This window comes from Bubalus kerabau, chromosome 22 (genome assembly GCF_029407905.1).
Source record: "Bubalus kerabau isolate K-KA32 ecotype Philippines breed swamp buffalo chromosome 22, PCC_UOA_SB_1v2, whole genome shotgun sequence".
Taxonomy (NCBI): domain Eukaryota; kingdom Metazoa; phylum Chordata; class Mammalia; order Artiodactyla; family Bovidae; genus Bubalus; species Bubalus kerabau.
This window is the reverse complement of record NC_073645.1, coordinates 47844887-47859430: the sequence shown is the minus strand read 5'-3', so window position 1 is coordinate 47859430 and position 14544 is coordinate 47844887. Positions and strand designations below refer to the sequence as shown.

General features: G+C 44.6%; 1 protein-coding gene and 1 pseudogene across 1 annotated transcript in view; both read left to right on the top strand.

Moving 5' to 3' along the window:
- ADAM12 (ADAM metallopeptidase domain 12) overlaps positions 1-14544 on the top strand; it is a 333194-nt gene that overhangs the window by 234329 nt on the left and 84321 nt on the right. Inside the window, exons 9-10 of the mRNA XM_055559857.1 lie at positions 6589-6758; positions 11001-11085. Coding sequence (XP_055415832.1) covers positions 6589-6758; positions 11001-11085 — 255 coding nt within the window. The remainder of the gene's footprint in view (positions 1-6588; positions 6759-11000; positions 11086-14544) is intronic.
- On the top strand, positions 872-3895 carry LOC129637071 (endoplasmic reticulum resident protein 29-like; annotated as a pseudogene).

Here is a 14544-nt window from a genome sequence, read left to right as displayed (position 1 = left end):
AAAAAACAATGACTGTTCCAGTGGCAACTTCCTCATTTGCAGAAATCTTGGCTCTTCTTAGCTATTCTTAAGTAATAACTACTTGGCTGGCTGTGTTGGCTCAAAGGGAAGAGGGGAAGGACGTCCCAGACCGAGAGTCCGAGAAGTGATTTAGGGACAGAAGTGACATTCAGAACAACTCAGGCAGTTCCCCTGAGTTGGAATGCAGAAAACGTGTCTGGTGCTCAAACTGGCAGACACAACACTTACCTGGGAAGGAAGACGGTCCCCAGGCCCCAGTTACACCGCAGGGCGGGACCAGTGGGCTGTGCGGCTGCCAGATGATGTCATCGTCCCCTTCGCCTCTCCCTCCTGTTTGTCCTACTTCTTTCTCATGGTGACGTTAGCACCAACTGCCTGCCCGTGCCGGCTGCACCTCTATGCCCCACTTCTGAAGGACTGGCTCATCTTGCATACATTTAACTTCAGGTATTTTCCCCCTAGTGTGAGTCCTTATCCCCGCCCCTCCCAGGCCGGTTGCCCTCAGGATGCACGTCCCTGTGGTGGAGCCCGGCACACCGCCCAGTAATCCTACCCATGTGTTCTCAGATCCACTTCTCGAAAGCCTTCTTGGAGCCGTCAAGTCCAGCATCCCCTGAACTTCCTGTCTGCACCCTTCTGGGCAGTTCGGTGGATTTGATTTTCCTGTAATAATGGCTAGGAGTCCCCTGCCTCGAGCATCTGGCTGACCCCTGAGCATTTGAGAGTCAAGGTCAAGGGTATCCTAAACCTTGTTCTTGGTGCCAGTGCCAAGTTGAGCCTGCAGCCAGAGCCAAGCAGGTGCTTGTCACTGCTGGGTTAACGGGTGAATTGATTTAGATGGTCTTGGACCATGGCCACGTACATCCTGGGATTCACAGGCCAGACAGGCAACTGCTACACTCTACATGTGCTTCTTGCTGGGCCTGGGGTCACAGTGGATCATCTTGGAAGGGAATCTGAGCACTCCCCTTTACCTGTCTGGGTTACTGAGCGGTGTTTAAAACCTGGGCACTGGCCTGCCTGTGTTTAAACTCCAGCTATGCCAGTCACGGCTGGAGCAGTTCACCTCCTCCACGTCTCAACATCCTTGACAGTAACATGGAAACAACAATAGTTCTTAACTCACAGAGTGCTGTGAGGTCTAGGAGAGCACATGGAAAGTTTTTGGCACCATGCCTAGGGCACAGGGAATGCTCATAAGTGTTAGCTCTGACCATTGTTATTAGGAAGAACCAATGGGAAGCCACCCGCAGTCTGGGAAGTGCATCCCAACAGGAAGCTAAGGGATTCTGTGTGAAGACACGATGTAAGTTCACAGTTCACCAGTAGCACCAGTTTTAGAGAGGAGGGGCTCTATTATATGCTTCTAGATATGGAATTTGTTCAAAGGATGTAATTTGAGGGGACTAATAGCTGGAACATTTTTTGGCATTGCCCTTCTTTGGGATTGGAATGAAAACTGACCTTTTCTAGTCCTGTGGCCACTGCTGAGCTTTCCAAATTTGCTGACATATTGAGTGCAGCACTTTAACAGCATCATCTTTTTAGAATTTAAATTGATGCTTTTGAATTGTTGGTGAGAGTCCCTTGGACAGCAAGATCAAACCAGTCAATCCTAAAGGAAATCAGTCCTGAATATTCGTTAGAAGGACTGATGCTAAAGCTGAAGCTCCAATGCTTTGGCCACCTGATTTGAAGAGCCGACTTGCTGGAAAAGACCCTGATGCTGGGAAAGATTGAAAGCAAAAGGAGAAGGGGACGGCAGAAAATGAGGTGGTCAGACATCATCACTGACTCAGTGGACATGAATTTGAGCAAACTCTGGGAAACGGTGGAGGATAGGGAGGCCTGGCATGCTGCAGTCCATGGGGTCTCAAAGAGTGAGACAAGTGACTGAACAGGAACAACAATAGATGAAAACTGCAACCCATCATTACTATGAAAAGATCCCAAGTAGTCAGCCCCAAAGCTAACTCTGAGAAACAATGATGGCTGGACCTTGACAGACCTCAGTGACCACTTCCATACGACACTCTCCAGAGGCAAGCCAAGTGTCCCCTGCACGGATGACAACCCTACAGCCCACACAGGCACATGACCCTGATGATGTCTCATAGCAGGCTGGTGTGGACATGGGTGACTGGACGGCCTGTGTTTCTGCCTTCTGATTTCTGTTTCATTTGTCTAACGCAGCTGAAAGTGTAAGCTCTCCAGCACAGTGCAGCAGCCAGGCACACATGTGCAGAGTTCCCAAGGAGGCCAGGAACTTAATTTTTCCCGGGAAGCCTGGGCTGGGAGCTTGCAAGTGGATACCACAAGCCAAGCAACTCTTGATTAAAAACAAGCTGTTGGGCAGCATTTGGGTCGTATAATTGTCTCATTGACTTATTAATGTAATGCCCATAATTGTTATCTGCTTGAAACCAAGTTGGACCGCTGCGATCCGTTTATACTCTGTGATGTAGTTTGTGCTTCAGCCACATTTTTCTGCTAACCTAATGCTCACCAGATGACTGGTGGGGAGGAGGGATGAAGATCAGCAAGGGAAAAGATGAGCCTGCCTCTCATGGGTCAGAACCTTGGGTCAGCACTCAGCCTCGTGGAGTTTATGGCCCTTGAGCTCAGCACGTTGGAATGGGGCTTAACTATCAGATGTGGTGCTTCTGTGTTTTTTGTTCCTTATTGGCTCAGAGGCTTCCAGCAACTGACAATAGGACCTGCTCCTATCTGGAGCTTAACTTCAACTGCCGTCACCAGCCACCTCTTTCTCCTTGACTACCTGGAGTACAGCCAGCCAGGCGATTCCCATGGCCTGACCCCCTGGACCGCCGAGCACAGAGCCACCTCTATGTCTGTGTGATGCTCAGAGGAGTAGCAAGGTAGTTGTGGACCATGGGAAGTTCTTACCTTTTCCGTGACTGCTGTGTGGGCTGACTCTTTGAGACCCCAGGGACTATAGCCCTCCAGGCTCCTCTGTCCATGGAATTCTCCAGGCCAGAATACTGGAGTGGGTTGCCTTTCCCTTCTCCAGGGGATCTTCCCAACCCAGGGATCGAACCCAGGTCTCCTGCATTGCAGGCAGATTCTTTACCAGCTGAGCCACAAGGGAAGCCCAAGAACACTGGAGTGGGTAACCTAACCTTTCTCCAGCAGATCTTCCTGACCCAGGAGTAGAACCAGAATCTCCAGCATTGCAGGTGGGTTCTTTACCAACTGAGCTATTAGGGAAGCCCACTTTCTACAAGGTCATTCCTAAAAGCAAGTTCGTCTTGGTGAAGTTTGACACCCAGTCCCCCTAGGGTGAGAGGCAGGATGAGTTCAAGCGTCTGGCTGAAAACTCAGCTTCCAGTGATGATCTCCTGGTGGCAGAGGTGGGGATCTCAGATTATGGTAAGAAGGGCTGAATATGGAGCTAAGTGAGCAATACAAGCTGGACAAAGGGAACTACCCAGTCTTCTACCTCTTACCTCTTCCGGGATGGGGACATTGAGAACCCAATCCTGTATAGTGGGGCAGTTAAGGTTGGAGCCATCCAGCGCTGGCTGAAGGGACATGGGCTCTACCTAGGAATGCCTGATTGCCTGCCTGCATATGACACCTTTGCTGGGGAGTTCATCGGAGCCCACCAGTCCCTCTTGAAGCAGGGGCAGGACAACCGATCAGTGTGAAGGAGACCAACAGGAAGCAGCCTAAGTGGTGCCTTAAGATCATAGGAAAGATCATGGACCAAGGAGAGGATTTCCCAGCATCAGAGATGATCCAGATCACCAACCTGTTTGAGAAGAACAAGACGAGCGATGGAAAGAAAGAACTCCAGAAGAGCTTCAACATTTTGACTGCCTTCCAGAAGAAGGCAGGAGAAGAAGGAGCTTGAGAAGGCAACCAGGCTTTTCCAGGGTATGGTAGGGTGGGGAGGGGTAAGTTACCTTCTGGCTGTGAAACCTCCTGGGATACAAGGGAGTGGTAGGAAAAGTGGCATGAGAAATGCTGGGCTGAAAGAAGCACAAGCTGGAATTAAGACTGCCGGGAGAAATATCAATAACCTCAGATACGCAGATGACACCACCCTTATGGCAGAAAGTGAAGAGGAACTAAAAAGCCTCTTGATGAAAGTGAAAGAGGAGAGTGAAAAAGTTGGCTTAAAACTCAACATTCAGAAAACGAAGATCATGGCATCTGGTCCCATCACTTCATGGGAAATAGATGGGGAAACAGTGGAAACAGTGTCAGACTTTATTTTTTTTTAGGCTCCAAAATCACTGCAGATGGTGATTGCAGCCATGAAATTAAAAGATGCTTACTCCTTGGAAGGAAAGTTATGACCAACCTAGATAACATATTTGGAGAAGGCAATGGCACCCCAACTCCAGTACTCTTGCCTGGAAAATCCCATGGATGGAGGAGCCTGGTGGGCTGCAGTCCATGGGGTTGCTAAGAGTCAGGCACAACTGAGCGACTTCACTTTCACTTTTCACTTTCATGCATTGGAGAAGGAAATGGCAACCCACTCCAGTATTCTTGCCTGGAGAATCCCAGGGACAGAGGAGCCTTGTGGGCTGCCGTCTGTGGGGTCACACAGAGTCGGACACGACTGAAGTGACTTAGCAGCAGCAGATAACATATTAAAAAGCAGAGACATTACTTTGCCAACAAAGGTCCGTCTAGTCAAGGCTATGGTTTTTCCAGTGGTCATGTATGGATGTGAGAGTTGGACTATAAAGAAAGCTGAGCGCCGAAGAATTTATGCTTTTGAACTGTGGTGTTGGAGAAGACTCTTGAGAGTCCCTTGGACTGCAAGGAGATCCAACCAGTCCATTCTAAAGGAGATCAGTCCTGGGTGTTCATTGGAAGGACTGATGCTGAAGCTGAAACTCCAATACTTTGGCCACCTCATGTGAAGAGTTGACTCATTGGAAAAGACCCTAATGCTGGGAGAGATTGAGGGCAGGAGGAGAAGGGGACAACAGAGGATGAGATGGCTGGATGGCATCACCAACTCGATGGACGTGAGTTTGAGTGAACTCTGGGAGTTGGTGATGGACAGGGAGGCCTGGCATGCTGCAGTTCATGGGGTCTCAAAAAGTCGGGCACATCTGAGCTACTGAGCTGAACTGAACTGAGGAAAAGTGGCAGGAAACCAGAAATCTGAGCGTGCGTGGATACTGATGCTGGTGTGACCATGCTTGGAACATCTCTGTAGCCAGTCGGGGATAGCTGGAACACTTAGATGGCTTGGAAAATACCCCTCAGAAGGAACTGGTGCTATAAAGAAGAGTATACTGCCCAGGTTCTTGACAGGTATGATTCTGATCCAATTAAAGTTTCAGTGTTTTCATTTAAAAAAAAAAAAAAGAGTACCAGAGTGGGTTGACATTTCCTCCTCCAGGGGATCTTCCTGGCCCAGGGATTTAACCTGCATCTCTTGTGTCTCCTGAATTGGCAGGTGGATTCTTTACCCCTGCGCCACCTGGGAAGGCCCCACTCTGACCTCTAATCTGGCTCAAAACTCTCCCTTAGCCATTGAAATAGTTGCTCTGCCTGCTTCTGACCCAAGATGACCTGTTTGTGGAGAACGGGCTGTAGGTTGAAGTAAGGACACAGAAAGATGGGGGATGGAAAAGCAAGAAGATGTGATTTGTGTGCCAGAAGGAATGAGGAATTTCCTTTACCAGATCTTTCCCATGATGGCGTTGGTGAACTATAGTCTGACCTGTGGGAAAAAATGGTCCTCAAAGTTCCTGATGAAGAATTCTGTGTCTGCCTTTATCATCCTGAAAGATATTGATCTGTTCATTTAATTAAAACCTACTACTAGGTCATTTACAGGTGACAAAATATGATAGCGTCGGCCAAGTCTGAGTCTTTGCTGAGAACAATACAGATTCATTTTCCGTAACTCATAGGTAGAACATTTTGCTTAAAAGGAACAAATTACTGCACTTGGCAGAGTGTCTGAACGATCCTAACTCACTTATTGTTTTTCTTGCAGTAGATATGAGCTAGCAATCTTTAGCTGTAATGTAACTACATTACATTAGTGATAACACACATCTATGCACCCATTTCTAATCACCAATGAATCGGTTGAAATCTATGCTTCCCTACAATTAATGTGTGCATGCTCAGTTGTGTCCAACTCTTTGCGACCCCATGGACTGTAGCCCACCAGACTCCTCTGTCCATGGGATTTCCCAGGCAAGAATACTGGAGTGGGTTGCCATTTCCTTCTCCAGGGGATCTTCCTGACCCAGGGATCAAAATCAAGTCTCTTGTGTCTCCTGCAGTGGCAGGCAGGTTTTTTACTACTGTGCCACATCGGAGACATTAAAAAGGCCGGTTAACTCTAACATCTAATTAGTCCACCCTATTTGAGAACCCAGTTAGCACATCACTTTGCATCAGTCACTGAAAATATTCCTTCAACTCTAATGCCATGGGAACAAGGGAGCACAGAGAGATTTTTCATATCACGTCAATGAGGTTCAGAAATTGCACGTCTGTTCTACATGGCATTGCAAGTTCTCGTTAAAGTGACCCCCAGGGATACCTGTCTTCTGTCGCCCTCAGTTTTACCGACCACTGAACATTCGAATTGTGTTGGTGGGCGTGGAGGTGTGGAATGACATTGACAAATGCTCCATAAGTCAGGACCCATTCACGAGCCTGCATGAGTTTCTAGACTGGAGAAAGATGAAGCTTCTGCCTCGCAAATCCCATGACAACGCACAGCTCATCAGGTAAGGTGTCTGCTGTCTCTCCTTTGCTAAAGATCAAAGAGTGCCCCTAGCACACCTGCCCTCCTCTTAGCCTCCCCTGACAGGCAGTGAAGCTGCACCTGTTCTTCAGAACACACTCACTGGACCAGGCCCAAAGGGGGCTTCTCAGCCCCCACTGACTGGAGGGAGGCCTCTCAGTTGAAATTGGGGGCTGCTGAAAACGTCTTTCTTTGCATACCCTGGGAAACGTATCCCTCAAGCAGATGTCTTATTTCCTTCTAATACCTGGTCATTTACTCTATGCAACTTTTTCTAGGCTTTGTCTTTTTTGTGGGTGGGTGAGGGAATGCACACCACAGGGCATATAGCATCTTAGTTCCCCAACCAGGGATCGAACCTGCTTACTCTGCAGTGGAAGTATGCAGAGTCTTAACCACTGGACCACCGAGGAAGTCACAAGTTTTATATATATATATATAAAACTATATATATAAAACTAGGGGCTTCTCTCACAGCTCAGTCGGTAAAGAATCTGCCTGCAGTGCAGAAGACCCGGGTTTGATCCCTGGGTTGGGAAGATCCCCTGGAGAAGGAAATGGCAACCCACTCTGGTATTCTTGCCTGGAGAATCCCATGAACAGAGGATCCTGGAAGGCTACAGTCTATGGAGTCGAAAGAGTGGGACACCACTTAGCTACTAAACCAGCACCAACACTTTGATATTCATAAATACTTTTCTTTTTTAATGTCTTTCTCTCATGTTGTTATTTACTTCATTATTGGTCTTTTCATTTCTTTGCTTTTTTATTTTTTATTTTATATTGGAGCATAGTTGATTAACAATGTTGTATTAGTTTCAACTGTACAGCAAAGTAATTCAGTTATAGATAAGAGAAAGAGAAAGAAAGAGAAGTCGCTCAGTCATGTCTGACTCGTTGCAACCCTATGGACTATAGCCTACCAGGCTCCTCCATCCATGGGATTTCCAGGCAAGAGTGATAGATATACATGTATCTGTTCCATTTCAAATTCTTTTCCCATTTAGGTTATTACAGAGTATAGAGCAGAGTCCTTGTTGGTTATCTATTTTATAATAAATCCAGTGGTGAATTTATTATATGTCAACCCCAAACTCCCAATTTCTCTCTCCCCCTAGGCTTAGTCTTGACATAAAGTTGTCCTGAGTAGTATATTTTTTAAAAAGCTCATTTTCTGCCATTATTAGTGAAAAATATTTATGCGAGATCTGAAGACAGCACATTAGAGTGATCCTGTCGGCTGCCTGAAGAAAGAACACTTTTATTCCTCCTGTTTTGTTGTTTCTCTTGGTTTTCTAGATCACAGAATACCAGCAGTGTCGAAGATAAACCTTGTGTTCTATTGTTTAACCAATGTGTGTTGAGCACAAATTAGTAACAAAACGTCTTTTCGGGGCTTCAAACATAACAGTGATGTACACAGTAAACCTCCCTGTTCTTGGGAATCTCCAGTCTACAGGGAAAAGTGAAAGTGTTAGTCACTCAGTAGTGTCCAGCTCTTTGTGACACAATGGGCTGTAGCCCACTAGGCTTCTCTGTCCATGCAATTCTCCGGGCAAGAATCCTGTAGTGGATTTCCATTCCCTTCTCCAGGGCATCTTCCTGACCCAGGGATCGAACTCAGGTCTTCTGCATTGCAGGCGGATTCTTTATCATTTGAGCCACCAGGGAAGCCCCTCCTGGGAGGAGATAATAATAAACAAGGATATTTCAGAGCATGATAAGTACCATGAAGAGGAGGAAATAAGGAAAAGCATGCCTATAACATAGTACATTGGTAACATATTACAGACTCCTTTATATCAAACAAAAAACATCACAATCTAAGATTGCATGGAGTAGATTTTTTTCCTAAAAAGAAGAACTTTTTATTAAAATTTTTAAACAACTGATACCATTATTTTTTTAAGTATGTACTTATTTGTTTGCTGGTGCCGGGTCTTAGGCATGCAGGATCTAGTTCCCTCACCAGGGACCAGACCTGAGGCCCTGCCTTGGGACCACGGAGTCTCAGCCACTAGACCACCAGGGAAGTCCCAGTTTACGCCAAGACTCTGTTCTCATGTAGCTCATATCACTGAATTGAAAGCTTTGGGGTCAGAGACACTTTCCTGTCACACACATTGGATCTAGTTTACTGAACATTTATAGGAAGTTGAAAAGCAGCCCTACCATATGCTCACTTTAGAAAAGGCCTTCGTCTGAACTGAGGTTGTTGGCATTCCCCAATAATTGACTTTGGCCATTTCTCAGGGTTGTTTTTTTTTTTCCTCCACCCCTGGATATTTGCGGTCGCCTCATATTTTATGCATTGATTAATCCCGAACTACTCAAAGTAGAGTCAGAGTGTTTTGTTTTGATTTCTTCCCCCAAATGGAGCCTGTCCAATTGGAACATCTGGAAATAAATTAGCCTCTTATATAACTTTACTATTTATATATATGTTTAATTGTATCTGTTAAAATGGTCTATATAAATGTAAATATAAAGCTGCAGTCCCTACAGCTGTACACAGGAGTGTAATAGGCTGGCTGGCTGGCTGGATGAATGACTGGATACATACATACGTAGATGAAGTTTTATTTTGCCTATACTTATCCTTTTGGTCCAATTGAGCACTGCCAAGACGTATGACTTTTCAAATAATGTGTGTAGTATCTGTATGTGTACATGGCCAAGAAAACATGGCCATTTATTTGTTTCGCTTAAAGGAGATTCAGCAAATACAATGTTTGATTTTTTTTTTTTTTCTGGAATGGGGCAGAATGAAGCAGAAAATGGGGCAGGAGACAGAAAGAAGGTATGGAGGATTGTGGTGGGGCGTATCTTTATTAAACAGGGAACATTGTTATGTTAGGGTTCCCGGATAAAATACAGGATATTCTATTGCATTTGAATTTCAGGTAAACAAGCAATAATTTTATTTTTTAACTTTTTATTTTGAGTTGGGGGATAGCCAGTTAACAATGGTGTGAACAGCCAAGGGACTCAGCCATACATACACATGTATCCATTCTCCCCCAAACTCTGCTCCCATCCAGGCTGCCACATAACATTGAACAGAGTTCCATGTGCTATACAGTAATTCCTTGTTGGTGACCCATTTTAAATATAGCAGTGGGTACATATCCATCCCAAACTCCCTAACTATCCCGAGACCCCTTCCTTCCCTCCAGGACCATAAGTTTTTTCTCTAAGTCTGTGGGTCTCTTTCTGGTTTGTAAGCAAATTCATCTGTATCATTTGTTATTAGATTTCACATGTAAGGGATGTCATACCATGTTCCTCCTCTGACTTACTTCACTCAGCATGACAATCTCTAGGCCCATCATGTTGCTGCAGATGGCATTACTTCATTCTTTTCAGTGGCTGAGTAATATCCTATTGTGTACATGTACCACATCTTCTCTATCCATTCCTCTGCCAATGGATGTTTATGTTGCTTCCAAACCTCAACTATTCAATTTTTAGTTTTTAATGCACTAAGTTAGAATCAATAGCATTGCATTAAACAGGCCTTGATGTCATTACTTATTGACTAAGGTTCCATGTGGGGAAAACCTTCTCCAAAGCCATGAAGTCTCCTTCCGGAAGCTTCCTCCTAGGTGCTAAGGCTTTGTGGGTGCTTCAGCACTCACTCCCAAGGGTCAATCATTTTTCTGCTGTTTTTATTTTTGCAAGCCATATTAGCAGGACATTTTGGAAAAGTTTGGGTTTCTGGCCTAATTGTAACCCAGTCACGTTACCCAGGAAAGCAACAGCAGCAGAGACTCAAGTAAAGCATTTCGTTTGTTAATAGTGATTCTCTCTCTCTCTCCGTGACTCTTTTCAGCCCTAGCATCAGCAGATACTGTTTAAAAGGGGCACCCTGCCCCCAGTTCACTAGCAGACAGACAGATTACAAGTTATAAATATACAAGTCATGACTGGTTGTTGCCCCGTCTTGAAAAGAGAAATCTTAAAGGAGTATGGGATGATGATGCAATTGGAACACACATTTTTAGAAAAACCAACGATAAAAAGCACCTACAAACGTACTCTCATGCAACTATTTCCATCTTTTTTAAATTGGAATATAGTTGATTTCAAACGTTGTGTTAGTTTGAATCTTTACATACGCTTTTGCAGTGTTTCTGCTTTTGGAATGCAGGAATGTCCAACAGAATTTCAAATGTTAGAAACCTTCTCTATATTGATTTAAGAGAGTCCTTTCTTTTATTCCTAGTGGAGTTTATTTCCAAGGGACCACCATCGGCATGGCACCCATCATGAGTATGTGCACAGCAGAACAGTCCGGGGGAATCGTCATGGTAAGCCAGGGGCATGGAGAAGTCGACAGCAACGTCCAGACCCAATTCTCTTGATGATTTTTCAGGAAACTTATCAGACTTTGTAAAATTAGATCCTTTTTCTTTAACGCTCCTTGGATATCATTGCTATTCAGTTGCTAAGTCATGTCTGATTCTTCGTGACCCCGTGGACTACAGCATGCCAGGCTTCCCTGTCCTTCACCATCTCCTGGAGTTTGCTCAAGTTCCTGTCTGTTGAGTCGATGATGCTATCTAACCATCTCATCCTCTGCTGCCCTCTTCTCCTTTTGCTTTCATTCTTTCACAGCATCAGGGTCTTTTCCAAGGAGTTGGCTTAGATATATTTCTACCCTATTTCTGCTTATGATCTTCCCTACCCAACAGTATTCTAGGGACTGTTTTAAAAAACACACCAAGATGCACATAGGAAAGGTGAGTGTGTAAAAATAGTTCAGTGGAAGCCAATCTACACCTTTTATGGAGGAAAAGTTTCAAGTGGGATTTTGGTCCAACCGCCTCCAACCAAGAAATCCTCCCAGCGCTGGGATGAGCCAGGGAGGGCGCTGGGGTTGCCCTCATCGCTTAACTTCTGAGATGGACTGTGGTCTCACCAGATATTACCGTTAGAATGGTTTTCTGATGGTTCTGCCTCCAGACCCAATAGCCAACAGTTTGAGGTTTTTAACTGTTTACCACTGCAAATGCTTGACATACCTCCTCGCCAGGGTCTAATTTGTCTTTATACTAACCTTATTCTTGGAAGGCAGAGACCTAGGTTTATTGCTTTACAAGGATCACTTTGTCATTTAAGAGCTATATATGTTTGTAAAAGGAAATAAAATGGGGAGACTATATGGGACTTGTTCCTTCCAAACGTAACAGGGAGATAACTTTGATGGGCTCCCCTTTGTCGGGTAACTAAAGGGAAGACTCTCATCCCCTGTGGTTTCAGTCCCTGATGGAACATTGTGGTGTCCCCTTTGCACCAACCCTCAGACGGGGAGTGTCCTCTGAGACCATCCCACCCCACTTGTTAAACAAACAGAGCCTTGCCCTTCCAAGAAACCATGAATCCCTCCACAGTTTTCAAACAGAACATTTGTGAATATTCGATTGTATTAAAGGGCTGAAGGAGGAATATTCTGCTGACTTCTATTTGCTCTTCACGTTCTGCCCACCCTAATCTTCTTAGTGAATATCTGCATGGAACATTTTCCTCTTCTCTGGGTGGTGTGGATAATTAACATAAACACGTGCCGAAGTGTAGGCTGGGGAGGCTCTACGGAGGGGTTGCCCCTCCCAGTGGACTTCTGGCTTAAACGGTCCGCCCTCTGGTTTTCTTTGAACCTGGAGGTCCCTGGAAAGTTTGTTTTTTGTTGGTGCCAGATTCACTTCAAGTCAGATCCCAACTGTATTTTTAACAGAGTAGCCTGTAAAGTTTTAAGAGGGAATCATTTTCTCTTTCATGGTTCCATGGTCAGTCGCTACTGATTTTGCCACTTAAAATTTGGCATAAATAGTTTTTAGGGCTGAAACTGAATTCCTTATAAGCATGGCAGGTCTGCAGCTGTGGTGTGTTTAAATGTTCTTATGACCGATCTGATCACATAAAGAGGCTTTTTAAAGTTCACATCCTTTATTCCATTTACACACAAGCATTTGATCAAGATTCCTTCTTTGAAAGCAGACAGGGAAGACTATTTAAAACAGATGAAAATGAATGTGGGAAATAGAAGCAGATAAATATACTGCATCAGAAATCAAGTCAAGGCCAAAATTAATTAACAAGGAGTGTGTTTGACAAGCCAGCCAGCAGTGAAGTCCATCCTTGGCACGTCCCTTATTTGCTTCAAGTGACGAGAAGCACCATGTCGGCTGGAAGTCCACAGCTCCTTTGGTTTCTTTAAAATTCTTGAGGTCAACAAAAGCAATATCTTGACCAGATCTAAAACCTCCAGACTGTCTCCCACTGTGTCTCTGAAGTTAAATTCATGAGTGTTACTTGCAACCATGCCTCTTTCAAGGACCCACAAATCCAAGAGGAAGGAAATCCTGTCACAAGGAAGCAGGAATCCTGATTGCATTGCAGATCTGAGTTCTGTACTGTCTCTCCACTTTTCTGAGATTGAGCAAATCTTTCATTTCAGCTACCTCAATCCACGCCTTTGTATCTAACTGGACTAAAATAGTCTTGGTTTGGAGATACTGCCAGTAATAAAGAAACAGGTTTTTGTCTTATTAGAAATGTAAACCATGTACCAGGGTCTCTTAAGAGACATTCTGCTTATAATCACATATATGTGGAAGAATGCGAAACAATTAGGCAGTTCAAAAAAAACCACAGTATTCAGTGATACAAAAGAATTTGATGAGGAGTCTTTTTGTTTTTAAAGATGAATTCCTAGAATTTTGTACCAAAGCATGCTAAATTGAGCATTTTCAGATTGAATAAAATTGATTTCCTGAAACATTTGTGAAGCTTCCTACAACAGGAAACTGTAAAATCTAAACAAAGTAATTTATTAGGAATTTCATCTATTCTAAGAATAACTTGGTTTGACATGCCACCCTTTTCTTAGACTGAGGGCTACTGAGAAAGGCAGCTACAGCTGTAGCTACCAAAACCTATACAATCGTATATGAGCCGACCTCTAGCAAGAGGCCCCACAAAGACTTTCTGTATCAGGAATAGCATGTTCTCCATGCTATTCAGATCCAGAGGTCTCCAACCTCTGGGATCTAATGCCTGATGATCTGAGGTGAAGCTGATATCATATTAATAGAAACAAATAAGGCTATGGTTTTTCCAGTGGTCATGTATGGATGTGAGAGTTGGACTGTGAAGAAAGCTGAGTGCTGAAGAATTGATGCTTTTGAATTAGGTGTTGGAGAAGACTCTTGAGAGTCCCTTGGACTGCAAGGAGATCCAACCAGTCCATTCTAAAGGAGATCAGTCCTGGGTGTTCATTGGAAGGACTGATGCTGAAGCTGAAACTCCAATACTTTGACCACCTCATGTGAAGAGTTGACTCATTGGAAAAGACCCTGATGCTGGGAGGGATTGGGGGCAGGAGGAGAAGGGGACAACAGAAGATGAGATGGCTGGATGGCATCACCAATTCAATGGACATGAGTTTGGGTAAACTTTGGGAGTTGGTGATGGACAGGGACGCCTGGCGTGCTGCAATTCATGGGGTCACAAAGAGTCAGACACGACTGAGTGACTGAACTGAACTGAACACAATAAATGCAATACATTTGAATCATATCAAAACCATCCCCACCTTCACTCCCATTTGTGGAAAAATTGTCTTCCACAGAACTGGTTCCTGGTGCCAAAAGGTTGAAAACCTCTACTCTAAAGTAGAGTATCACTGTTTCCTGGAAACCTCCCACGTTACCTCTTGCAGCACAAAGCAGGATTCAGAAAGTTGCCTTCAATACTCGGTAACATGCAGG